The sequence below is a fragment of the Cygnus atratus genome, chromosome 16 (genome assembly GCF_013377495.2).
Source record: "Cygnus atratus isolate AKBS03 ecotype Queensland, Australia chromosome 16, CAtr_DNAZoo_HiC_assembly, whole genome shotgun sequence".
Lineage (NCBI taxonomy): Eukaryota > Metazoa > Chordata > Aves > Anseriformes > Anatidae > Cygnus > Cygnus atratus.
In genome coordinates this window covers 2,595,348-2,622,429 of record NC_066377.1, presented here as the reverse complement: position 1 = coordinate 2,622,429, position 27,082 = coordinate 2,595,348, and the positions used below count along the sequence as shown (strand labels likewise).

Genomic DNA, 27,082 nt, shown 5'->3' with positions numbered 1-27,082 from the left:
AATAAAAAACATAGTGCGGTTCCAATTATGACTGCAACTTAGATGTATGACCTGGGAATTTAGGCCAGATGTGGAGTGCTCTGAAGTGAGCCCACAGCCCATAATCGCTCTTAGTCCGCTAAGCTACAGCAACACTACATACTTCATTGCTTGCAGCCCAGGCTCATTTTAGGCCTTGCCTCCCATTTTTATTATTTCTGACTCGGTCCTCAATAAGCAGGCAGCAATACTTAGCTTATTTCAGCCTCAAATAGCTTCACAGATATTAACTCACAACACCCCCGGACAAGGACCTATCCCAGCCACTTATAGCTGGCCAGCAAAGGACTCCAGAAATCACATTAGCCCTCCACACCATAAGCACTGCTTCTCCCTCTGCAAGAAAAGCAGTCCCACGGTATGCAGGAGGGCAGGGCCAGCTCCCAGCACCTTAACCCCACAGCAGCCTGCCACCCCTCCTACCTCCCTAAGCACCATGCGCTTTGCTGCCAAAGCCTGGGCACTTACCCCCAAAGCCCCTACTCACCTTTGAGAGCCCTCCCACTTCTAAGTAAAAACAGATGATGAAGATGTTCCAGGTGACCCAAATTGCAGTCCAGATGGCATACTAGAAGGGAACGGGACGGGGAGAGAGAAGCAATAAACATGAGGAAGTCACTGGAATTACTTTATATATATGTGACCCAGCTGGGGACAGTGAAATGCACTGAGTCAGCACCGTAACAATTTTCTTTCCCTCTGTTTCTCATATGCAGAAGGTCCCTTGCCTAATTAGAGACACAGGGACAGAGCTTTGGAACGAGTGGAAGAGCCTCTGCTATGTCCAACATCTCTTTCTCCCTCTCTGTTGCACAGTGGCCTGGTGTTACTTTGGTGCTAGTAATAAATATCTGAAGTCTTCCAAGTCTGGAGTAAGCACAAAAGTGCGGCACACCAAACAACGTGTTCCTACGCACATCCAGGCACCTCCTGCTAAAATTGTTTGCAGTGCTCGTGCCTGATTTCCCAAGGGCTTTCCTCAGTTCCTCATCACTTGCTGCATCCCACCAGAGCAAAGGCTATGAAGGGCTTTGAAAGGCTCTGAACAAAGCGGGTATTACTTACCACCACTATGTAGCGAGGTCTGTATTGAATAGTGCCAAACAGGCCAAGGATAACGATGATGATGTGGAGGAAGTTGGCTAGGATGGGGGCCCACTGGTATCCCAGGAAATCAAACACTTGCCTCTCTAACGCAGCAAGCTGGAAAGGAGAAGAAAAAGGAGAGTTACAGCCTCTGGACTCATGAAGTTCATTGTCAAGGTTTTGACGCGCTCCCTGAGCAAATCACTGCAGCAGCTGAAGTGGTGACTCCCACCCCAAAGCAATTTACTGCCCATGAACCAGGTCGGTAGGACAGGACGTGTATCCACAACCGCCCTTCTTTGCGCCTCTCCTTTCCCCTCCGATGGCTAAGCTGATGTGGACCAGCGAGCTTGAGTGCCTACGTGTGGCACAGCCTCTCTTCTGTGCGCTTTGCCACGGGGAGGCTGCCCTGGCAGAGGGCAGAGGTGACAGCAAGACAGTAGCACCTTAAACGGCTGCAGCAGGACGTCCAAGAACTCATTTATCAGAGCCGTCAGCATCGCTCCATCATTCCTGACACCTCTCAGATTTCTGCTCTCCAGCACACATCCATCAAGGTGAGAGGGAGGAGGGAATTGTCTCCTCTGCCTTCCCCCAGCAGAAAATGCTGCCACCCAGCAAAGAAATTCTGCAAACACATCAGCTTTTGGGAGGACACAGCGTTCCTCTCCAGCACTAATAGCCTGGTTCAAGGCTAGTACTATGTTCTGGAAATAAAACTCCGCTACTGTTGAGGTGCTTGGTCTGATTTTCATATCATATTTGCATAAAGATGTGCTCTTCTTCTGTAACCATTGTATCAGGCAAGCAACTGTTCATCTGGATCCGAACAGCTGTGTTAGGCATGCAGCTGCAAGAGCAAAATAAACACACAAAACTGCACGCTAGCCTTTACATCCCCACAGCCTTTAAATATTATAAGGGAAACAGTGAGTGGAGGGGGCAAAATGGTTCCTGCAGGCTTTTCCAGCAGATTTCAAAGAGCATCTTTTCCTGTGAATTTCAAACGTGTGTTTCATTAGCGTAGCATGCTGCAATTACGTTATGATATTTCGTATTTATTTTCACTTAAATAAATCATTACAATTTACCATTGATAGTCAATTTAACTACTAATTAGACATTAAGCTTGGATGATCTTAGCCTACTATGTGTAATCAGCTATGAAACGTGAACCAATCTTTTCCTGGTTTGGCTTTTAGATGGCAGATGGGGGCCAAGCACTGGGGCTTTTGTAATGGTTTAAAGCATTTAAGGATGTGAGCGGCTGCAGGACCCAGCCAAGGCATGTGATGAGGGAAGCCACATCTACCGAATGACCATCGTTCCTCCTTCTTCCCAAATCAGTGGGCAAACCACCTTCGTGTCTCTCCTGGGCTGTGAAGGTATTGCAATTCTCAACACTATCTTGGAACTTCAACCCAAATCTCTTTTTCAAAGAACTCTGTGTGTGGGGGATCAGTCCTGGGTCAGGGGGATGAGTCGGTGTGGCAGTGTGCAGCTTTCCCCCACTGACATCTCTCTTCACCAGCAAAGGGGTGCAGGAGACTGGGGAGGGAACGGAGGCAGTCTCCTGAGCCTTCTGCAAAACAATTATCTTCCCTTTGAAGCAAGAGGCCCATTCTGACCAGCCTGAATCCCCTGGAGGGTGCTGTGGGATGGCCGCGGGCAGACCAGGGCAGGCGCTGCCCAGGGCGCTCTCAGCCCCGTCTCCCCCAGCACAGATTGCCTGCAGCTCGTCAGGAGCAGCTGTAACAGGTTAACAGCTTAACCTTTGAGGAGGGGATTACTGCACATACCTTAACGATATTTGGGGAGCTGGAGGTCTGACTGGCTGGCAGCGGGTCGCTTGTCTGTGAGCGCCTCATCCGATCAGGCATTTAATTGGCTTGGTGCGGAGCGGTGGTGCAGCAGCGTGTGCTGCCCGGAGCTGGCACGGCGCTGCCTCGGTTGGCTGCGGGGACACGCGGGGCTGTGCCCTGCAGAGATAACATCCCCCTGCTGCTGGGGGCACCAGCACTCAGCTTCGCCTCCTGCCTTCAGGCAGGAAAAGGGGATAAAGATAGATCCTTCCTACCCGTGCTGTCTGCCTGGGGTTCTCGCACTCAAGAATCAAGGCATCCATCTCTAGAGAAGTGTTTTCTTCTTTCCGTTAGGGCTGTATGAAAGGGGGCAGCCTGCCCTTCGACATCTTCTTGATGTTTCCTGGCTGGTTTGGGCCAGGGAAAACACTGCTCCGTGGCCTGAGAGGTATCCAACTGCCCTGGAGATGATTTAGCTGGGTCCCTGCAACCAGTGTGAGCAGAGCTCTCGCAGGACGTGCCAAGCTCAGCTGACTTGGTGTTGTGGTGCAGCTCCCGGAGAGGCTGCTGGCCCACCGGCTTCATGTCACACTTCCTTTCTCCTTACTGCCCTCATCTCCAGGTTGTTTCTGTCCCAAATTACCTTCCTTTGCTCCTTACCCTGCATTTTAAAATGTTTTTGTGTGCCTGGGAGCTGCGGAGGGGATTCAGCCGGTGCAGAGAGCTGCTGTGCCCGTCAGTTCAGCTGAGGGGAGCAGGAGCTGGGGCAGTACGCTTCTGGGGGATGTGGGCGCTCAGGCAAGCTGCTTCCTCATTTACACAAAGCAAAGCAATTTTCTGGAAGATGTGTATTGATGACAAGCTCAAATGTTACTGATGAAACTCAGCTCTGTATTACTGACATAGTGAGGCTGGGCTGCAACCCAGCTGTCAGAAATGCAGCCCAAAGTTACCCTGGGCTTGTCCCTGTCCCCCTAGGAATCTAGGATAATTAAGAAAACATTTGCTAAAACCCAACAGACAAACAAGCATTTTACTCATTACACTACAGTTCTGTGTGCAAAGCACACCCATTAAACGCTGCTGAGATTTGCAGGTAAACAGGGCTGATGTTTGTGCAAGGCTGGCCTCGGTCTGGGGCTGGTAACAAAGCAGCAGATGCAGGGAATGCGGCCGTACCCTTCACGCCTGCTTCCCTCAGCTTGGGCAGAAACAGCAGGGCCAGGGTTTGCCCCTGCCGACGGGTACAGATGCACCTGCACCCCTCCACTGAGCCCCTCTTGGATCCTCTTGCTGAGCAGGCGAAATGCCGGCTTTCGCTGCTGCTGCCAAGGTTCTGCAGAGTAATATCCTTGCTGTAGCGTTCTTTATGATGATTCACACTATTCTATTGAGAAACCCCATTATATTCTGGAGATATTGGTTGTAAAGAGAAATTTCACAGATTGTGGAACAGGTTTCAACCCATTCAAAGCTGACAGGACCTTTCCATCAGGGAGAACAATTTTTTCTCTTTTTGACTGTTCTTATTAAAAATAGTATTCCTTCTGCTCTTTTTGCTTTTCTAGACCACAAGACATTTTTACCTTTCACTCCTTAAATTAAATTACGTGTTGCGGTACTAAAATCAGGATAGTGGCAGACTTTCTTCTGCTGAAATAAACCACATTTCTGCTGATCCGAGTGAAACTGGAACAGCAAATAAGCACGTGAAGCAACTGTTAGCCATGCAAACAAAATGAGCTCAAGCTCTCTGTCAGGCTATCATTCATTTATACAGCTGGGAAAGATAAGAAAGGCAGAGAAGATGTTCTGCAACTTACAGAGAGTCCTATCACATGGCTCACACACACAGAAGGGCTTTGTGAGCCAGCAGGATGGGACGTGCTCAAGGGCTTCAAGCCATTAAAGCCTCACCAGAGAGGAGATGCTGTACCCGAGCTGGAGGGGAGCATCGCCTGACGGACCCTCCTGCAGAATAGGAAAACGGCCTTAGAAAACATCTCTGAATGTGGAACCGTTTCTTGTCGGAGGGCTCCGACTGTTCCAGCTGTGTTTGCGATGGCTCTGGCAGCACAGTGTCACTGGCGGATGTTGCTGCCAGCAGGACGCTCTGGGGTGATTTAACGTGGGCTGGGGGGTGCTTGTTTAAATTCTGGTCCTCCCAATCTTTCTGATTGCCTCATCTTTGTTTCGTCTGTTGTTTCTGTCATGCTGGTTAGCTGGGGAGTCCAACCTGTTCCCTTTGTGCCTCCATAGTGCTAAGGAAAAAGAGGTGCTGGTGAACAAATCGGTTACCCGTAATCCCTTAACTCCCTGTCTTTTACACTCTTCTATCAAGACAATGCCATCAGCTAGATTTGCTCTTCTCAGTTTACTTAGACAGGGACAAGGCAAGTTTTTATGTACTGTCTTAATAAGGGAAAGATTTCTTCCATAAATTCATCAGATCGTCTCAGTTTCAGTTTTCTGTAATGTAAATGCATGACTGGAGACAAACCTTCCCAAAATCCAGTGCTGTGTAGCCTTGGGAGTTTGTTTGAGGTTTGCCTTTGTATTGGGCCCATAGCTGTGGTTTGAGCTGGTCAGAAAATCTCCTCCTCTTCCAGAAAAGGTTTAGACTTTTCAGGAGCTGACTTTTAGGAGTGATACCTGGTAGCTTCAGGTTTTGACAAGGCAGAATTTTCCCTAAAATCGGGAGACATTCCCTATACAAAATGTGAAAGAATGTTTTACCCAGAAACCCAGCCAATTTGCCACGTGGTCAATAAAAAAAGCCACTTTTTAACTATTGTGCTTCCCATAACTTTCACAAGAAGGACACAGCCTCACGGACCGCTCCAGCTCTGCACTGCCTCGTTCAGAGATGTACACAGCCGCCCTGGATCTCTGTGTGTGGACCTACAGCTTTGGCACAGACAAAATTGCGATATAAACCCCCAATATTTGCTCTCTTGCCAAGCCGAACTGCAAAAGTGCCTGAGCTGCACCCCTCGGTCAGCAACGCGCTCCTCGGATTTTCAGGCCTGCCTGGCTGAGTCCCGACTCGTTGACTCGGCTTTTGGTTCCCTGCCAACCGGCCTTGCTTTTTAAGAAGATGCTCTTTGTTTGTCTACTGTGCAAACACCACCAGGGCGGCCAAGACTTTCACTGAGAAAGGTCACGGGCCTTTTCTTGAGGAGGAAACTTGCGCTGATTTCCTGCGGTATTTTGGCCACGCAGTGGTTGATGGCTTGAGTTCAGGGCAAAGTCACAGCACTGCTGTCCCTATGAGACATCACATAACGATGAATGCTTGAGTCCAGCTAGCTGAGACAGCAGGAAGAAATTAAGAAAGTCTCAAATGTCTCATTTTAAAATGCATCTATTTGGGGTTTGAACACTTTTTTTTTTCCTGGTTCTTCCAGAACAGTTGAAGTTTGGCAATGCCAGACACTTGCCCTGCTTATTGTTGTTGCTGTTATTATTGTTGTTGGCATTATTATTCTTATCACACTATTGTCTTTCTGTACAATTGCTTTGTTTTTGTAAATGGTGAAACAAGACGAGATCTAAAGAACCCTAAACCCACGTTGCAGCACAATGAAAATAGCAGCAGTGAGCAGAAACTTCTCCGCTGTACGCCAGGGCTTATTCAAGGTGAAGATTTTGTGGGTAGAAAAATTATTGAGTTAAACAATAAGCTTGCTTTTACCAGAGTGGCTGCATCTCTAAATAAATATTAATGGTCTTAATAGCTGTTTAATTGAGTTTGTCTGAAAAAGAGCAATTCACTGAGCCGATGCTTCACATCCCCCTGACCGAGGGGCTCGTTTGCTAGGTGCCACGTCCTTGTCTCTTCCGAAGTCGGCATCTCACGTGCTGATCCACGCTGCCTTCACGAAATCTCATTTTTCTTCACTAAGTGTTGTCAAGGAAACCTTCCTCGGGGCCTTGTGATCCCCAGCTCCCTTCCCGGCATCCCTCGCCGAAGCGCAGAGGTCAGGGGACTAATTGCACGGGAGGTCTCTGTTTGTCACTCTGTCCCCCAGACGTGGTCGGTCCCGCTGGCCGCTGGGCACAATAAGCCCCATTCTCTGCCCGCTTGGGTCCGTTTCCTCCCCTTCCTTGAACCCCTTCTATTCACACAGACCTTAGGGAGGCCCCCCGGTAGCGGACCTTATATCTTTAAATCACTTATGTTTCCGAGGCGAACCGGTCACTCTGAGGGCCTGGGAGACAAATGCCTGCCAGAGGCAAGGTGGCTGGAGAAGTCACCGTTGTTGTGAGTGGGGTCACCATCCTGCTCAGGGCCCGGGCAGCCTTAACCCTCGGCAGGGCTCAGCACAGCTGCCCTGCTGTCGGGTCCTGCTGCTACACAGCCCGGCCGTGGGCCCTCCCCGCCTCCTCCCGGCCTGGCACCTTTCTGCTCCCTTTTGTCCCCTCCCAGCATCGTTCCGCGAGCAGGCAGCGATGCTCAGGGGTGCCACTGCTCTGACCTCCATCCCTGTGGCTTTCCGGCACCGATGCCTTTCACAAACATCCTGGCTGCGAAGATCTGTGATTATTCAGCCCCGCATGCCTGAATGCTGCTTAGCATTCCAGGAGAGGCACGATCCTCGCTCCTCGGTGAGCACAAGGGATGAGACTGGCACCGAGGCGGTGCAGAAGCCTCTTGGTTTCACCTAGAGCCTAGGTTTGTGCACAGCAGCAGCATCATAAACCAGAGCGGCACTGTTCCCTGCGCTCCTGACTCCCGATAGCATCTAAGTACTGCACGCTGTTCTGATTGCTGATTGCCAAGATTAGCAATCAGCCTAAATTAATAAGCAGGTGCCTTTGTGAGCCAGGCAAAAAAGCACTCTGACAAGAATGACAAACTCGTTCAGTTTGTAACCTACGTCAACACTCAAACCTAAGTTTTCCAAACATAATTAGATTGATCTGTTGTGCCCACAAGACCCCCTGCCCCCAGCTTTTTCTCCTCGCGCAGTTTCGGAGCTCTGCTTCGGCTCTCCAGCTTTGCAACAGAGAGGGGGCACTGGAACAAAGGGGATGTGACTGCTTCCAACAGACGCAAAAATAATGAGTTTCTTCAACAAGTGTCTGACATTTTCATCAGCCAGCTGCTCCGCAAGGCACAGCCTTACCCCGGGCTCTGTGCTTGTGGCAGCCTTGTTCCCCTCTCCTGCTGCAGGACTTGCAGTCCCATCCTAGCCCACCTCACACCAACAACCCTGGGCAGGGGCCTGGGGGGAGCCTTCTCCCACCAGTAGCACGAATTTCACTGTTGAGCGAAGTATATTAAAGACATGCCATTAACTCCCCAGCCATTTCCCTCAGGAGATCTGCTACCATTTACGAAGCCATCTAAACCCTATAAAGGCTGTGAGGCAGAGCAGTGTTGGAGATCAGCAGGAATTTAATTTTCTAATAGAGAGATTTATTTCCTACCAACAGGGCATTACGGTGTGTGATCTCTGCCTCTGCTCAGCCAGGAAGGCTACCCAAAGTTTGGGTTTGTTTGCCTGGCAGGGATGGAGGGAAAAAATACAAATACTTGAAAATTAGCAAAGGGGCTGTTAGCTATAGGGACTGACCCTATATCCTCTGACTTGCTACCTTAAGCATCATCTGCTCAGCTAAAAGAGACAGATATCAACTTGCTGTGGCATCTTGCTGCCGGAGGGAGAGAGCAGTCCCATAGCCAGGACCTGCCCAGGACACAAGGCTGTTCGGATGCACAGCTTGGGCCAGGACTGCCCAGCCTGGCTGCTAACGGTGCAGCTCTCTGGAGTCTCCCGGATGTGGGAGCAGCGGTTTGGGAACAGCTTGCAGAGCCCCAGGTGCACTAGAAAGGTTTCAAAGCCATTCAGGGGTTGGACCAAGACTCCCAGGGTGTATAAAGCTCATGAGATACCAGTTGGACTCACACAGTTTAGACAAAATTATTGCTATCCTTGCTATTTTATAGGCATTTATTGCGAACTGCAATTTTATTTTCCCTCTGGTTACCCCAGAGTTGATTTATAGCCTTAAATATGCTACGGGCAGTTTCCCAGAGGAGGAAGAAACTCTTGCTTCAGGCTCGAAAAGCCAAGCTCAGTTCTTCCCCATCCTGCCTGCATGCAGCCCGAAGAAGACTCGCTGTGTCCGAATTACTCAGAGAACATCTCCCACCTTCAGCTAAAGGGACGAAATTGTTCACATTTGGCGTCCCCTGCACAAACCTCACTCATGCCTGGCACCCGCAGCACTTTCCCTTCAATAAAACTTAGTGTGGGCTGTGAGCAAGAAAAAATGCCTCTCTGGGAGCACCTCAAGCTGCTTTCCCCAGCCAGGGGAACACGAGGATGTTTCCTGGTGTGCACGTAGGGCAGCAAAGCACCAGCAGGGCCTCGGCGGTGCTGCACGGAGCTCCCTGCGCTCCCCGTCCCGCTCCAGCCGCGCCAGCAGCCGCTGTCCCCCTGCACGCAGCTCGGGGGCTGGAGCAGCTCAGCCCCTTAATTAGGTCACGAAGGGATCACGCACAAAACACAGCCAGGGCCTCGGAAGGGAAAACACATGCTAGCTCTGCAGCCGAGGCAAAGCTCGGGAGGGGAAGGATGCCAGAGCAGGAATAACTCTTCCCAACTTTGTCCGCAGGAAAGCGCAGCGCCCTGTCTCAGTTTCTGCTCAACAGCTGGGTCCCCCCCTCCCCGACACTGTAGCTAAGTGGTAGTGTTGCTTTAATTTCCTCTTGCTCCTGCTGCAATGCCAGATTGCTTGGATATTCGTAAACAGAAGGAGTTTAATGAAAATTATAATTAGAGCCCTGCAGTGCTCTTGCAGGTCGCCTTTACGCTGGGCTGCCTATTTACATTATAAATCAGGCTGGTGTCACTGCCGAGTCTGCAGCCAGGGAAGGGAATTCATTAAAAGGGAAGTGCAGGGTGGCTGAGAAATAGGGGAGAAAGCAAATGATATTGTTATTATTAATAATCTAGGAAATTGGGAGCTGACATGGTCTTGCTGCGACTCCGCTCCGAGAAGAAAAGCCCATTTGCAGTCATCCCGCAGCGGGAGGGGAGACAGCACGGCCACCCAGAAATTTCCACTGGTAATTACAGCACAAGCGGACCCTTTCTCATGGAGCATCTGTTTCTCATGGAAAGCAGAGAGGCAATGAAGATTTTATCTCCCCCACCAGGACACAGAGAAGTCCTCTTAGCACTTCTGCTTCCTAATGCCTAGCTGTGAAGTTGTGGGGTCGGGGAAAGACATGTGAAGCCAAAGGGCTGGATTTCCCAGGATTTTACAGCTTTCCCATTCCACCTGCCAGCAGCTACACGTGATGCTTGTTGCCTCGCTGTAATGCCACGAGCAGCAGCTCCTTGAGAAAGACAGAAGCCCTCACTCAGTTCAGCGCTGCAGCATCCGCTAACGCGAGGCGTGGTGTCCGTCCAGCTGGAGCCACGTGTGGCAGCGCCCCGTGAGATCTGGGCCCAAGGAACAGGAGGGAAAAGCCCATGGAACAACGCAGAGGTCGGGTACAGATGCTCTGACACCAAGCCTGGCTCCTACAGAGAACAGGACAAACCAGGATCCATCTCCTGTGGTTCGTTCTGCTCCCCCAAAGTGCTGCAGCAGAGGTGTTAACCTTCTGTTTTCCTGCCTATGGAGTGCAATTAGAAATAATGCCCTCATTTTGCACAAAATCTTTAATATTTCATATTAACACATCAGCAGGAACCATAACAACATTGTAACAGGGTTTTCCTTGGATGCCAGCATGCCCATAGGGGTTACAAGAGGTGTCATTTTAGGCTGGGAACCTCCCTATGCTGGTCGCAGCACCAGACCCTCACCCTGCCCCTCACCATCAAGTTCACAAAGCGGAGCGCTCACCCCGCTTCCAGGCCTGCGTCCCCCCAGACTCAGCCCTGTCGCAGGGTCCTGATGCTCAGCAAGTCCCAGCAAAGGATGCTGAGGCAGTTCAGGCTCCGCACTGCTGCCTGCTCCAGCTATTACTCTTACCTTGCCCTCCGCGGTCGGAGGATATAACTTCAGTCTAATAAACAGCTGGGAAGTCAGGACAGAGCAGATGAGCTAATGCTGCAGAAGTGATTGGATTTATATATCAAAACTGACCCCGGAGACTTTTCCCTCTGCATGTCATGACAATATGCAGAAAGTTTTCAGACAGATTAGAAGCTGGAGGTGTTTTAGGAGTATGGCCACAAGCGTGCCAAGTGATTCGCTTGCACTTCAGGCACGCTGTCGTCAGTATAAAATCACCCGTACTGAGACAGCTGAGTTTTAATCATCTCTAGTAACACTCTGTTGTTTATGCTCTGCCAAAAAAAAAAAAAAAGCTAACATGAAAATGTGCTTATTTCAGTTAAAAAGCAGACACAAGGAAAATTCCCCTTGAAAAATTGTATTGTGAAAAGATGTAGCCATTTTCCAGTTCCAAAATCCATATCAGCGCATACTGACCAACTCTCCCCTAAAGAACGTGCTAGTAAACTTCCAGGCCTGTCATCAAAGCACGAAATGAGAAAGCACCGGGAAGAAAAGAATATTTTGGAAATGAAAACCATTTAACAGTCCAGCTTCTGGCTTCAGTAAAACACTTTTGATAGGAAGGGTTTTAAATTGGAACAAACAGGCAAACGACCATTTTCCTACAAATAGGGACTGGCAGAGGCTTTTGGGGTCTTGCAGGAATTTTCCAATAACCACAGTCCCCACAAACAACTTCACTTCTACAGAGTAGCTAGAAAATGAATCGATCACTATTGACTTTCATCTTCCGATTGCTTCACTGGGAGGAAATCAATCCTGCTTAAATCACGGATTAATTACTTTTGTAATCGCAGGTAACAAACCCAGCTTCCTTCGCCTCCCTCGAGACCTGTACGCTAGAGATGCTTCGCTTTGCCAGCCACTCCAGGAGGCAAAGCCCAAGGGCTGGGGACTCCTGAGGTATCACCGACATCTCAGCGCTGCTGAAACCCATGCACAGCCCCGGCAGCATGGTCCTGGAGTTTCCCTGGGTGCCAGGTCCCCTGGGTTTCCTCCCCAGCTGCAACCTCCCCGTGGGCATTATGGGTTGGGAAGCAGAGATCCAGCTCTCTTTTCTCTAAGCTAATAAGAGCAGGAGAACAGAGTCCCATAAACTGCTCAAATAGATTTAACGAGTAAGGGTGAAGGACAGTGGAGATGGTGGAAGGTTTAGGCAGTTTGGGCGAAGAGATGCTGACGGGCAGCCTCCCTCCCTCACGGTTTGAGTGAGCACCTCGGGAAGCACAGTCTGCCGGGGAGTCAAAATAGGGCCCGAGTGCTTCTCTGCTGCCGACCAGATCGAGTGCTGGGAGTAAGTGCTTGGGCGGAGGGCGCTGGGTTCAAAATGTGAGAAGGAGCCGTGGTGGAAGTCAGTCAGCTCGTGGTTTTCGTGCCCACCATTCCCCGTGCCGTGTGTTCCTGTAGGTGTCAGCTACGCTGTACTTGAGAGGAGTTCAATGAGACAAAAGATCCTTATCGGGGATTTATTGGCAATACAGCATTGTGCTAAAAAACAAAACCACAAGATTTAACAAGTTCTCTGACGTGTAGTAATGGCATTGACCATACTACTTTTTGTGCAGCATTCCCTTTGTTTTGGCGTTTCAGTCCAAGCAGATGATGAAATGAGACCCATGACACTCCCTTTGATGGAGGCGAGCTGCTGCTGCCTTTCCAATGGTGTAAATAAGGACCCGGTGCCTTTTAAAAAGCATTATTTTAAAAGGAAAACCCTTTTGAGTGAGGCCTGGAATGGGGTTATTTTCCACATGACCAAGCGTCAAAAGGAAAGCAGCAACCCCGTCCGTCCTCTTATCACCCTTCCCGAGTCCCCCACTGGATGGATTCGTCACAAGGTGAAACGGGAGCGAGTCCTCAATTTATTATCATTTTCTAGTCGTCCTCCTTAATGCAGCTCCTGCCAGGACGAGTTTGCTGGGGGAAAGCGGACTGAAACCAGGCCTTTCAGCCCGCTGCTAAATAGGACTGGGGGGAATTTTGCTCTTGGGGGAGGGGGCGGATGGTCCTCATTAGGAAGGGAAAATGTGCAACGCGGGGTTTTCGCCGCCCGCTGCCCGGCCCCCCAATTAGGGCGGCTGAGACAACAGCGGCGTTCTTCTGCGGGGCCGTTTGTGCAGCGTCACTCGGCCATGGTTTATCTTACGAGCATAATTTCTCTCGTCTGTTGTGCTACCCAATTTGTTTGTTTTTTTTGCAGTCCGGCCAAGTGTCTCCGTGTTACTGGGGGCATCTTTTGGCCCCCCCACCAGCCCGCTCCCCAGTTAAGTGTCCAGGAGCATCCCACAACCGCCAGGCCCCTCCTCAGCTGCGCTCCTCACGCGACGTTCGCGTTCCTCTCATCGCTGCCCTGCTCTCCCAGCGCGACTCCTACCCTCCCCTGCCGACTTGAGCTCATGGTTTATTCAACAGCAGAGCTGAATTTCTCTTTTCCCTCTCTCTTTTTTTTTCTCTCCCTCTCCTTTTAAACGAGCCCACTCAATAGATGCGACTTTGGCAGCTCGGTTCTTTTGCAGCAAGTCTCGGCCGTGCCACGGCCGTGCAGGTTTGGTGACCTTGCCGGGGCTGAGCCCCGCGCCGTGGGGCGGCAGCTCTGAAGCAGGGCACCCGTGAGCGCTTCTGCCTCCTCCAGCCCTGAAAGGGGACAAAGACTTGCCCTCTATTAACATCTCTTACAAAAGCTCCGTCCACACTTGGCCCTGCCTCCCTGCTGCCGGTATTGCTCCCCTTGGGGGTGCGAGCTGGTTCCTCATCCCAGGAACAGCAGCGTCTCTGGCTTGCCTCCACTGCAAACTTTCCGATCACCTCGCTCACGTGCTTTCACCTTCTTGCTTGCAGGTCTGTCTGCAAGGATTAGCTAAAATAGAAAAGTGCTAATCCACATTACAGAAATTCAAATCCTCGTTGCTACATTAGGTTGTTTCAGGGAAGTTTAATCTGGCATGGCTCTGAGGCGAAATCCACTGCTTTAAGAGGTAACAGCATCCATGCATCACCTCTCCTACCAGCGTGCAAACACCACAGGGGTAAGAAGCAGCTTAACATAGCACCTCTAGACTATCACTTTCTGATGTGGGCCAACAAAATCCCGCTGAGCACTCAGCCCTGGGTTACAGCTGAATGAGGGACTTGCTGCTGCATTCCCATTCCCACTTGGTCTGCCAGCCCTGGGTTTCCAGGATTTCTGCTAGAAAATCCATGTAGCGTGTCACCGCCAAACACTGGGGCTCCATCTGAAACGCCCTTTGTAGGTTGGTGCCCAAAACGAGTGAGGAACTTCACACGGCCATGGGAGCCACCACGAGGGAAAAACTTGGCAGACGTGAAACCTGGGTTACGTCTCACGCTAGGAAAGCATCCTCTGGCAGGGCGATCTGCAAACGAGTTTACTGCCCCTCCGCCTCCTGTCACTATGAGCTGCTTCAGAAATTCATCGTACTTTAAATGATTCACTCAAGTAGCCATTCAGCCGCAGTTCATAGATTGCAGAGCCTTTATTACACAGCCATATATTTAGCGCTGGAATAGTTCTCAGCAGTTGTAACGGCCCTGTCATCTGAGGAATAAAACAAAGAGCCATTATTCATCAGAAGAGAGACACAGGCTTTGTTGTCTGAAGCCATGGCAGAGTTTTTCTGTCCCCCTATCTGTTCTTTCAGGCTGTCACACAACCCAGTTTTAAGCTAGTTCAGTGGCAGCCCTGGAAGTTCGAGCGCTCCTGTAACTTCTCTTAGCCAACTTCGCAGCTGATGTTGTTTTAATCTGGCAGCACGACTGATCCTGAGCACCCAAAGAATATGGCTGGTGACTTAAGAGCAGCAAAGTTAACCTTCCCAGAAAAGCTTAAGGTAGATGGTAGTCTCTGGCTAGGTAGGGAATAAAAGCCACATGGGTTTATTTAAAGACATGAGCATGCGTGGGTCACAAGGATGGATGAGCCTGTAGTTTGTGCACTGATTATATCCAGGAGATCTGGGTTTGGGCTCTGACGGCAGAGATTTGTGGGGACTGGAGGACCAAGGAGCACAGCAAGGTGTGTGTGTCGGGTCCTGCAGGACCCTGCAGCCCACCAGCCCTCCCGTGCATCATCGTGGTGTCCCTGGGTGTAAGCCCAGCATGGAGGTGGAGGAACCAGCCCGGTTGTCTGGATCTAGACACCTTAGTGATGGATGTACTCAGCAAGAGCCTCCCACTGCCCTGCCTAGCACCTCTGGGAAGAGACGTCACATTTGGGGCCAGAAGACCTCTTCTAACGTGTGCTCCTGTGGTGCAAATGAGCCCATGAAAGGCAAACGAAGCAGCACCATTCCCAAAACCAACTGCCAGCACTTTCTCCTCAGGTTTCTGAGAGCACTTGTGAATCTGCACAAGTGCAGAGAGAAGAGCACACAGAAAAGATCCGTCTGAGAAGGTGCTGTGCACAGGCTCTCCCCAGCTGTGGGCACAGTGAGGCAGCCCCATCCTTCCTTTGAATCTTTCCTCTCCAAATAATGAGATGGAAAACTCAAAGACCCAGAATCCTAAAAAGTGGCACACATTTAAAAAAAAAAAAAAAAAAAAAAAGAATTGTCCTTTCCCAGCTTTGCAATTTGTTTTAAGACTGGCAACGCCATCTCCAAACCCCCATGCTCACTTCTTTTCTCCACGTGCTCAGAAAGCAGAGGGCACAAAACAGACCCACCGTGAACTCCTGCTACACTCCCCCAACACCCGAACAGCCAGCAGTCTCCTAGCCTAATTAGCCAAACTGTATTCTGCACATATTTAGCATTTCTGAGTAATCAGGATAATCAGATTTCTCCCCTAATTCTGTACATATACGATATAAGCAGGTGTATGGCTGTTCCCACAATGATCCCACAAAAAGCGCGTTGTCTGCTGGAGGTGCGGATGCCAGCCGCCTGTCAGAGCCCGTTCTCATCTCGCACACGGAAATCTGCTGCTGATGGATTACCAGGAGCCATGGGAAATTAGGAACTGGGTTTGATTTGGGTAAGTAGCCAGTAGTTTGGATATTTGTGCTATCTAAACGCTCAGAGCCTCCAAATCTGGCTAGAGATCTCGCCATTCTTCTTGCCATCCCCCAGGGAAGCGCCGTGAGAGCTGCTCCTCTGCCCTGCAGTTGAACCAGGGGTGTTTGGGGTTTCCCAGAACCCACGTTTTGGGTTCTGGGAAGTGCCACAGCCCACCCAAGGCCGAGGGCTCATGTGTCAGTCCTTCTTCTCAGGGTTAATCAGCTGAAAGACCATGAACTTGCCTCTTTGGACCTGGTAGCTGGTAAACACGTACGTATGGTCTCTGCTGCTTTCCGGGACTGTAAGTAAAGCTCACACAGGCAGGCCAGGCCAGCCCTGTCTTGTCCTGCTGAGGGTCACAGGGTCTTTGGTTCAGGGGGAGTTTTTCTCCAGCCAGCTTCACTCAATAATTCCCTTTGGGGAAGCAGACAAAGGCTTGTTTGTTTTGGTTTGTTTTGGTTTGCGTGTCCACGACTGCGTCCTTCTCCTTGGAGCATTTGGACTTCACGCCTTAACAAAAATGGGACGATTTCCCTCTTGATGTTGTGTCAAGGGTACGGAATCTTTGAAGAGGAGCAAGGATGCTCACAAGCCCCGTGGCATGGAGCAAGGCGCTGCTGAGTATCTGGACCATCGTGGCAATAACGAGAGGCCCTGCCACATATCCTCTGCAGAAAAACCATCTCGCTGCTGAACTTGTAGTGCTGTAGAAATAACGTCCAAACCTCGCAAACATGAACAAAACCAGGTACGACCAGGGTTTGGGTTTCTCCTGATCTCCAGGTGGGTGAACCTTCCTGGTACTGGGAGTGAGCGCTGGTTACCACAGAGATAATTTTCAGGTGGAGCTGAGGACAGACAGTGACAAACTGTTAATTGTGGTGAGGCTGTTTATCCGAGATGGATGGACACACCACACACAGCTCCATGCAAGGTTACACTCAATATTTTATAAGTTCTGTGTGGGTAATAAAATACTCCGTCCCCTCCTTTTAGTGTCCTCTGTCTCACCTTCCCTGTTCAGCTGAAACGGTGCTTCCAGATGAACTGTCTCCAGAGAACAGCACTTGGAAAATATAATTCAGCACCAGGCACTGTAATGGGCCCAAGGCTGTTGTCAGGGTCCCTGGTCCCCAAAAAGGGGTTGCAGCAGGCAATGTCCCAGGCTTCCTATATTCACTGTAATGGTGTATTCATCTGAGCACTGTGATTCATTTTTTATCAAGTACACTTAGCTTCTGAGGAGAACTTTAACCAAACTTTCCTTAGTGGTATTCAATTCCTCTGCAAACCGGCATCTGTGTGCCTGCCTCACTGGGGCAGAAAAAATATGACGATGCTCCTGGTTTTCTAGAGCTTTGAGCATTGCGTGAAAGAACCGGAGAAGAAAATATCCAGAAGAAAGCGGATGTTTTGCTGGCCTGAGAGGGCAGGGAGCAGGCGGGCAGCTGGCCAGGTGCTGAGAGGTGTCAAAGGAGGCTGGCACAGCGACTCCTGACGCCTGCCTCCTCCAAGCAGGTGACGAAGGCAAGCTGTTGTCTTGATTCCCACAGTATATTTTCATTAAGCTGTGGCAGATGGCAGCGGAGGTCACTGCCTCCACACCATCAGCCTTTCAGCCGAAAGGTGTCAGGGAATCTGACACCTCAATTACTAAAGCGAGATTCACCCGAACAGCATCCGGGAGGAAGGAGGAAGGGGGATTAGAGAAGCTTCTCTCCTCATTTCCACAAATCCTCACCTTTGAGAGAAAATCTGGGCTGTGAGCTTCCCCGATAAACAACATATTTGTGTCGAATGTCCTGCCACAGGAGCAGCTGTGCTGAGAACCAGCCGCAGACAGTAGGAAAATGGCAATTAAATCCGTGCGGAAATGAGACCAGAAAGCATCCCTTGGAAAAGACCGCGATGTTAATGAGCTGCAGGGAAGTCAGGAGACAATCTACAGACCTTCCCTCAGCAGAGAACTGCCGCTCACTCCTCTCCAGGCTGTGAAACTTGGAACACGAAGCGAAATAAAACTTCTGTTCTTCACTTCACGAGGACTTCCAGAAGTCAGCTAGTCCAGCGAGAAGCCAGAGAACATCACCATCGGCTTCAATGCGTTCAGCGTGGAAATCGGTTCTGGTACGCTGCAAGAAACAGCAGCAGCCTTGCTGAAACCCCAGCTCAACGGGGCTTCAGTGATTTCAGTTTTTCTCATCCCTGCTGCTAATACCCACTTTCCTGTTATTACTTTACTAGCGCTGCTTCTCTACTTTGTACCGCTGTTAATCCTTGCTTTTGTAACCGTTACTGTTATCCCTGACAAGAAGAAGATGAAATAAGATTGTGACCCTTATCAGAGCTCCATAAACAAGCCAAGCAGGAGCCATTTATTCTTATTTTGAGATCTCGTGAACTTTAAGAGCCATAATATGATTTTTGAATGACTGTGAAATATCTCAGATTGGCAGTTCTACCGGGTGTTATTCACCGAGTTTCCTTCAACAACAAATACACCAAAAAGCATTGTCCTATAAACAGGTAACAAATCAACTCAGCAAGCCAGTGCACTGCAGCAACCCTAAAGCCTGTGCTTTCTTTTTGAGAAGTTCTCCCCTTAAGCCCCAGTACTTCGGAAGTACATCGGAGCTCCCAACATGATGACATCAGAGATACTTGGAAGACAAAAAAGTTCAGACCTCAAAATTCCGAAAAAACACCAAAACCAAAACTTCTTTTTGGTGAGACTTCTCTTTTTTTTTTTTGACAGAAGCTTGAAAACACTTCTGAAAAGTTCAAAAGAGCTGGGGTTTGGCACAATAAAACTCCCATCATCTTCAGCAAACATTGCTAAATGCCAGAGTGTTTGCAGTCCAGAAATGTACTTTTTTTTTTTTTTTTTTTAAACCCTCGTGTTTTAGATATGGGGAATGGAAAAAGAATGCACTGCCTTTGAGACAAAAAAAAAGTTCCCACTTTGTTGAAAATGTTCTTCCTACCAAGCCTCAATGTAGACACAACCAATGCAGCCAGGTCTGCTCATCACATTTACTCCAACCCAGGAGGAATGGGGACAAAGGGAACCCCACAACCACAAGGACATTAAATCACAAATTATCTCTGCTTTTTAATAAAAAGGAAAGGTCCGATTCTACTGACCTCAAACCCAACGCTTTGTTAATGGGAGAAGGGAAAGCTCCAGCTGGGGCACTTAGACCTCGCGAAATCATACGCGTTTTCTTAAGTGCTCAGAAAGCGATAGGCTATTCCAGGGTTTTCCTGGAGGAAAAGCGATCACAATCTGGCCTTTGTTATCCAGCTTATTCTCCAAGAGTTCCTACTGGAGGGCCCCTGGAGCAGATTCTTGGAAGGGCTCCATTCTGCACCCCGGCCAAAACGACCCGCGTTTCCGTATATTATTAGCACACAATGGAGCAACGTCAGCTCTGCGCTGGGAAGGGCCCCTGGCAGGCTCAGTGCTCCCGGCCCCTCAGCCCCACACCAAGCAGGGGAGAGGCTCCCTTTTGGGGGAAAACCAGCTCCTTTGCTTCTTGCGTGGCCCTGGGGCTCGGGGAGAGAAAAAAGGGGAGGCAAAGCCGCAGAGCGTGGTCGGGCAAACACAGCGCGCCAGCCGAAATAAAGCCCCGCAGCTCCAAGAAGAGTTGACTTCAGCACCAGCCCTGCCCTCAGCTGCTTTTTGGCTCGGTATTTGCCAAATGTCAGTCCTGGTCTGAAAGTGTTAGGTGGGTTTGGTTGGAGGGCATAGAGCAACTTGGTTCCCGTGAGTCATGTGCAGGCTGTGCCACCACGATGGGGAACACGGACGTGGGCTGCCTCAAACACCCTGCGTGTACCCCAAACCCCGCTTGCCTTGTGCTGCTTTTGGGCTCAGACCACTGTGCTGCAGCGTTACTGACTCCAGTTGTTCACGAAAAAGAAGAAAAAAAAAAAGATCTCCGCATGCAAAAATTCAACTTTTTGTAAGAAAAGCCCCACAACTCCAAAATTAAAAATGTTCGCCAGCACAGCAAGCCTTTGCCAGCACATTTTTGATTTTTCGCCAAAATATTCTGGCCAAAACTTTGGAGAAAAACTCAGAATTGTCTATGGAAAGCAGATACTTCTCATGAAAATATCCATTTAGTCAAATCCCCAGGTTTCTACTGAAAGTCAGCATCAGTGGAAAATGCTGACGAGCTCTATTATTGGCACAGCTTTAATTTTCCTTTGTCTGGAACAGACACGGAGAAGACAGCATCTGTCAAATATAGCCTTAGACTTATGTTATTATTTAGCCCGGAGTATTGTTCAAGGACTTCGGGAAAGGATCAAGCCATCAAGGTGTTGGGTGCTGTGCGTATGCACAAAAGACAGTCCCTTCTCCAGAGGGATTACAATCTAAGCACAAAACCTGGAGAAGATAAACAGCTGGGGTGAGTGCGAGGCAATTTTGGAGTGGGCCTGATCAGCATGATGAGCAAAGGGACACCGTGCTTCCCCCTGCACCTGCTCTCGCCTTCAGCGCTTTGTGCTCAGCCGTGCCACAGCTGCCCGGGCTCAGGGCTCCCCCAGGAGATGCATCCAACTGCCCCGGCTCCGGAGGCAGCTGACGGAGGGGGAGAGACGGGCCTCGCTTTCCCCACCCTGCCTCCCGTTCAAAATCTCCCTGGGATGGAGAGAAAACCACCTCCGCAGCCCCAAAATGCCAACACCGCCATCCCGCTTGCCTCTTGGAGAGGAAGACGCTCTGCCAACCTCCCTCCTGCAGACCCAGGGGCACTGACCAGCTTGAATCTGCCCATTTTAACTCAGCTTTTTTTTTTTTTTTCCCCCAAATCCTGCCTTCCCCGATGTTCTGTGCAACCCCACGTGCCCGTCTGCTCCCCTTCTGCCCCGACCCCTCGCGTGCTCTCCATCGCCTCGTGTCTTGCCCAAGCCACCACGACCGCTCCAGCTACGAGGGAGCAGCTAGGGAAGGATCTGTGCTGGTTTCAAATACTTTCCAGCATTGGTCACCCCCTTCTGTAAGAGATTAAAAAGGCATTGCCGAGAGGGGAGTGAGGGAAAAGGAGCACAAGAAAATAAATAAATAAAGGTATATAGTTACTTTTGGTTAGTCTCAATCTGCAGGCCCGTCCCAGGGCGCCGTGTTCTGCGCTCATTTGAAGTGTTAGTCACTTTTTCCATTAGAAGCTCTTATTCTGGGGGGATTTATAATGTATCTGTAAAATTGTCTCCAGGCTTTGCTTGGCATCTGAGCTCTCAATCCATGGACAGAATGTAAAGAAACTGCAGTTGTTTGATTTATTGGGACAGGGCATGGGGAGGGAGGGAATTTTTCCATGCTCAGCTTGGTGGAAATAAATTCACGTAGTGCCTTCAGCGCACGATCACTTATTACTCTAGAAAACACTCTGTTTGGGTGCAATCTCAGACTGTCGGGGAGGAAAGAAGCAAATCAAGGATTTTTTTAAATATTTCATTGCCTGAGCCCCAGCTGTGGTTCCTCGCCGTGACCCAGGCTGCAGCCCCGTGGCCCTGCTGGCTGCGAACCACACGAAGCCTGCACTTGACAAGCCTCTTCCAACCCTAATTTCTACGAGGGACGTTCCTGAACTCCCTGCAGGGGCTCCCTTGCAGGATCCGGGTGCTGCTCTGTTCATGAGGAGGCCTGCAGTCTCTTTTCAGCCTTGCCTGGGGCTCTGGCTGGTCAGGATTAGCGAGGGCGCAAAGGTGCTGAAGGCGCCGTTAGCACCTGGAGGAGAGGTGCTAGAACCGAGCCGTGACAAAACCCTTGGGAATTTCAACACTGGAGGAAATTAATAGGACAGAGCACCCCCCTGCAGGCCCGGCCAGCACAGCGATGGGGTCAGACATGTGTTTCTCGTTACCCTTTTGCCGCTGGGACTGGGGTGGGAGGCTGCAGCAGCTATTAACCTACTCCTCAAGCTCCGGGCTACCACAGCCCCGCACCGTGCCCGTGGCTCTCCTCTGTGCTGGGGCTGAGGACAAGCCCCTCTGCAGGGTGGCCCCAGCCTGGCCGCTCACCCCAACTTCTGCTGAAGACAGGGATGGATGGGGAAGAAGGGTGGGATCTGGGACAGCAACGCACAGCGGGACCAGCGGGAAGGAGAGCCCCAACCTCCTCGTGGCCTCCCTCCAGCACAGACCAGCCAGGAGCAAGAGCCTAAGGTGGACGTTGCGAGGAAACAATAACCTAAAATTGGAACACGGCGGATTATTTATTCAAACTACAGCCTCGCCTCTCCCCCTCTTGATTAGCAAACCGCTGGGGAGCCAGCCCTGATTTTCTGCAGCCGGCCGCGTTCGGCTCCGCTCGCCTCTCTGCTGTGAGCGCGCAGCCCGTGGGGGCTGAGGATCTCGTTGGTATTCGCGCTGTGTAGCAGGTCCTTGAATTCACATGTTGTTCTGCTCTGCCACTGGATCACAAACTTTTTGTTTGGGAGCGCACACGGCATGTTTTCTGCTTTTTGCTTTTTTTTTTTTTTTTCTTTTTCCCCAGGGAAACATTGAAACTGCAGTTTGCAAACACTTCCCCCCACGCTAACTCAGCTACTTGCACCTAATAATACAGCAAACTGCCAAAAAAAAAAAAAAAAAACACATCACGAGCCAATTCTATTTCATTTTTGAGGCGGGGGGTGTTATTTCATGTTTCCATTCATTGTTTATAAAAAGCCCCGGTGAAGCCTGGAGGAACTGACATGAGAATATGTAAAGAAACCGAAGGCTGTGCTGCAAAACTGAAGTGGGAAATGCCACAGCTGCAATGCTCTGCCCGTTTAAGTTAGAAGCAAAAACATCTACTGCCCAGAGAGGAGCCAAGATTTCACCCTGGGACTTCGGCCCTGGGAGGCACAGAGCTTGGCAACATGCAGGAAAGACTATGAAGGGTTCAAAGTATCAAATGAAGCAGAGCAGAGACACGAGAGGAACAAAGGAAGTTCACGTCATTATAATTTATTGATGATCTTGGCCTGATTGCTTCAGTGTTTTGTCTCAGCAGAGCCCACTCTGAGCAGCAGTGAGTCCTGCAGGTCACTTGGCCGTAGTGATGTGGAAATGATGCGAAGACTTACGGACAAGCATCACTTAAAATAAAATGAATAAAAAAAAAGGCACCAGGCTGGATCTCACCCTCGCCCAAGCACTTGCTGGGAACCAGCCAGGATCTCCCGACCTCACCCCCATCGGAGCAGAGCTCCAGGAATTCCCTCCCCATAGTTCACATTTTTCCAGCTCTACCAATTCACCCCGCGAGTGCCATGGGAAATCGCCACGGCTGAGGCATCCAAACTTGCTTAAGAATGAGCCAAACTGATTCTTTTCTTCCAGGAGGAGGGTCTTAAGGAAAATAAAATGCTGGGGGTTCTTTGTCCCCGTATCTTGGATACGAAAAAACTCCCACGCTTGTCAGGAATAAGAACAGCACCAGCAGCCCGTGGCTTTTTCTTTTTCATTTTTTTCCTCCGGTGTATGTGAGTGTGTGCCTCAAAGCGGGATGGCATAGTGGTGGGTTTGAGAGACAGTCGGGGTTGAGATGCCAATTTCTAACGTAATACAGGGCACAGCTTCTTTCTTCTGTGATCACGGGTGAGAAATCAAAAGAAATAATCCAGGAGACTAAATACACTCCCCGGCCATTCAACTCGCTCATAAATATGCCTAGTGAGGCGCTTTGTGCGAAAAACTTCTATTCTGCGTTTTGTTTAACTCTGAGTCAAATCTTCCATCCACATCTTGCGATTGTGCTGCTCACAGTTCACGGGGATATTCCTACTCTGCTCCCCTGATTTAAGGCAGAAAACTAGCAGGTTCCCATTTTTCTCATGAGAGGCTCTCCCACCTTCAGCCAAGTGCCTGCTCGCTGCCTCTTGGCAGAAAACAAGCTGCTGTCACAGCAAGCAACCCCAACACAAAGAGTTTTAACTGGATTCGCTCCTTGGCTCTAGCTTACTCTTCAACAACTTAGAAGAAAGATTGCCATTCCCTGCACACCCCTAGCGCTCCAAAATCAAGCAAATTTGGGAGATCTAAATGAAATTAAGTACACGAACGCTGCCGTTTCTTTTTTAAGGCTGGAGGAGCCCTGGAACCCCTCAGCTATGGACAAGAAGGGGACCCTCGGGTCCAGGCAGGGTACGCAGGGCTCGGCACAGCCAGACCTTTGTTTGCCACCGGCGTGTGCGGAGGGACAGGGATGGGGAGCCCACAAGGAACACACCGGACAGCTTATTCCTAAATAAATAGATGTTGAGCACACCACCCCGAGGCTGGCTGAAATAACTCCCTCACAGCCTGCACAGCCCCATCCCGTGCAGGGTGCGACCCGGGCACCTCAACAGCAGCTGAGGGTCCCGGTGGGTCTGGGCACGGCTGAAGTTTGCGTTGCCTTTGAGCATCGCCACCGAGCCCGCCGGGATGCCTGACTTTTGTAGTTGGAGTCGATAAGCACAAACTTACACATCAAGGAGTTAAAAAGCAAGCAAGCAAACAAACAAGCAACCAAACCTAAAGCAATCAAATCCAAGACAACCAAACCCAAAGCAACCAAACCCAAAGCAACCGAAAACCCAAAGCAACCGAAAACCCAAAGCAACCAAAAACCCAAAGCAACCAAACCCAAAGCAACCAAAAACCCAAAGCAACCAAACCCAAAACAACCAAGCCCAAAACAACCAAACCCAAAGCAACCAACAAGAAACCAAACAACCCCACGTTTCCCCGAGGTTTAAGCACCAACAAGCTCCGCAGCGAGCCCCGGGCTGCCCCCGCCGCCCCTTCCCCTGCCGACCCCGGGCACCGGGGGGGCTTCGTCCCGGCCCGGCTGCCCCCTCCCCGGCCCGGGCAGCCCTCGGCATCCCCCAAGCACGGAGGTGGGGGCTCGGCTGGGGCAGCCCCCGGAGCTCCGGCACTTACCAGCTGCAGAGCGCAGAGGAAAATCAGGGTGCAGCGCCCGGTGCAGCATCCCATGGTCCCGGAGCGCGGCCCCGGGGCAGGGACAGGGACAGAGGGAGAGGGACAGACACACGGACAGGGACACGGGGACACGGGGACACAGGGACAGAGGGACAGGGAGAGCCCCACCGCCGCCCTGCGGCTCCCCGCGCCCCCGCCCGCAGCACGGAGCGCAGCCGCCGCTGGCAGCCGGGCAGGGCGGGAGGGGAGGAGGAGGAGGGACGGACGGGCGGACGGACGGACGGACGGACGGAGGTCTCAGAGGCTGCCGGAGCCCCTCCAGGAGCCGGGGAGGGGGGGAGGCAACGGGACCACTGCTTAAAAGGGCGATGCCCCGCCGGAGGCTCCCGTCCCGCCGGGTGCCGGGGCTGGGACGCGCCCCCCGAGCCCCCCCCTTCGGCTGCTGCCGCCCCCCCCCCCAGAGCCCTCCCCGGGGTTGAGCCCGGCAGCGCCGCGGCCCGGCAGCTCCCCGACCCCTTGCGGGTGCCCCCTGGATTTATTTGCATTATAATTATCATTGTCAGGGTCGCCCCGGTGGGGCAGCCCGCTGCACAGGGCGGCCCGGTGGGTGCGGGGGCAGGGGGCGTGCTGGGCAGGCGAGCTGTGTATAGGGCACAGAGCCTGCAGGGCGTCCTAGGAGATGCAAATCAGGACTTTTTCCCCCATTCCTACATGTTCTCCTCATCTTCCGCCCCGTGCAGATACTGGCTTACTCGCCCCAGCATCATTAAACCCCGAATTAAGCTAAAATACAAAGGTTCTTACCATAAACTTTGTCAGCTAAAGTGCACGGGGAAGACAAACTCAGGCTGGGGGATAAAGCAAGGAATTCCTTAAAATGCACATTTATGGGTATTTAAAGTCAGGTTTGTGCATGAATCCCACCTGGCTGGCTGCAGAAGTGCGCAGGGGAGCACCTCCCGCATGGAGAGCTTCCCCGGGGACATCTCAGCCCCAAGTGCAGAAAAGCAGGGCTGTCTGCTTCACCTGCAAACGGCACGGCAAAGCCACAAGCACCCAGCCACCTCCTTCACCCCCTGAGCGCTCCCCGCCGCCTCCTGCCCAGAAGGAGGAGTGGGACCGGGAGGCACGGGCTCGTGGCACCTCCTGCCACAGGCTCCTGGCCAGCCCCAGGAGCAGGGTGCACACACGTGTGCTGTGAGCGGGACCTGCTTAGCACTAAGCTCTGCCACAGCAGGATAAGAAGCTTTGGGGGAGACTCATCTGACGGCGACGTGCTCTCTTTGCAGCCTCCAGCGACTTCGGTGGCCGTGTGATGAAGTTTGTTCTGCCACTGCTCCTTCTTCCTCGGACACAAGACCGGGGTTTGCTCCTGCCTCCCAAGCAGAGCGTGACTTTGGTACCAGGAGGGATCGGCTCCACGTCCCTCTGAACAAACACCACGCTGCTTATTGCAGTGGTGGGAGAAGGAGACGGCAGCTGAGATGACAAAGGCTCTATCATCTGGGTTGAGGGAAGCACTGCTTGATTATAACAGAAGGACGCAGAGTTAGTCCTGAGGCGCTGTGAATGCCAGAAAGCTGATATTAACAACGTTATTGTGATTCAAATCAGCCACAGGGAGAAAAACAAACAAACAAGCAAACTGCGAATACCTAAGCTTAGGAGACAGACTCTGAAATGATCACAAGTCCCACTGGTTTTAAATGGTGAAGTGAATTGATTATCTGACCTGTGCACCGAGCATAACGAGGGCAGCAATTAGTGCAGTCAGACACAATAAAACACACTTTATTGTAGGTGAAAGGAGTACACCCAGAGAAGAAACCAATTTACTTCCCCCAGAAAACCGTGGACTGAAGAAGCTGTGGCAGCATTTGTCCTCCCAGGAAGGTGGATTTGGGATGGCAGAGGCAGTAGGAACAAAGACCAGTTTATTTTTTAATGAATGTAGGTGCACCTTTCCTTATGAACTGCATAGGGATGTCCCCCTGCACTGTAGGGTCAGGCAGCCTGACATCCGAGCAGGAGCTCAAGGCCTCCAGGAGTGGTGTGATGTGCTCTGGAGACTGCTGGGAGCAGCACGGAGAAGGCTGGGCTGCAGCTGTGCACGTTACTACCTGGACTTCGGGGCATTTGTCAAGGTTTTCTGCATCTTTTATTGTCTCCTGC

At 51.0% G+C, this 27,082-nt stretch overlaps 1 protein-coding gene across 1 annotated transcript in view; it reads right to left on the bottom strand.

Moving 5' to 3' along the window:
- The window catches only part of NKAIN4 (sodium/potassium transporting ATPase interacting 4), a 42,709-nt gene extending 17,745 nt beyond the window's left edge, over positions 1-24,964 (bottom strand). Inside the window, exons 1-3 of the mRNA XM_035548346.1 lie at positions 24,911-24,964; positions 1,105-1,242; positions 527-607 (exon numbers count right to left, since the gene is read on the bottom strand). Coding sequence (XP_035404239.1) covers positions 527-607; positions 1,105-1,242; positions 24,911-24,964 — 273 coding nt within the window. The remainder of the gene's footprint in view (positions 1-526; positions 608-1,104; positions 1,243-24,910) is intronic.
- Positions 24,965-27,082: the final 2,118 nt, after the last annotated feature.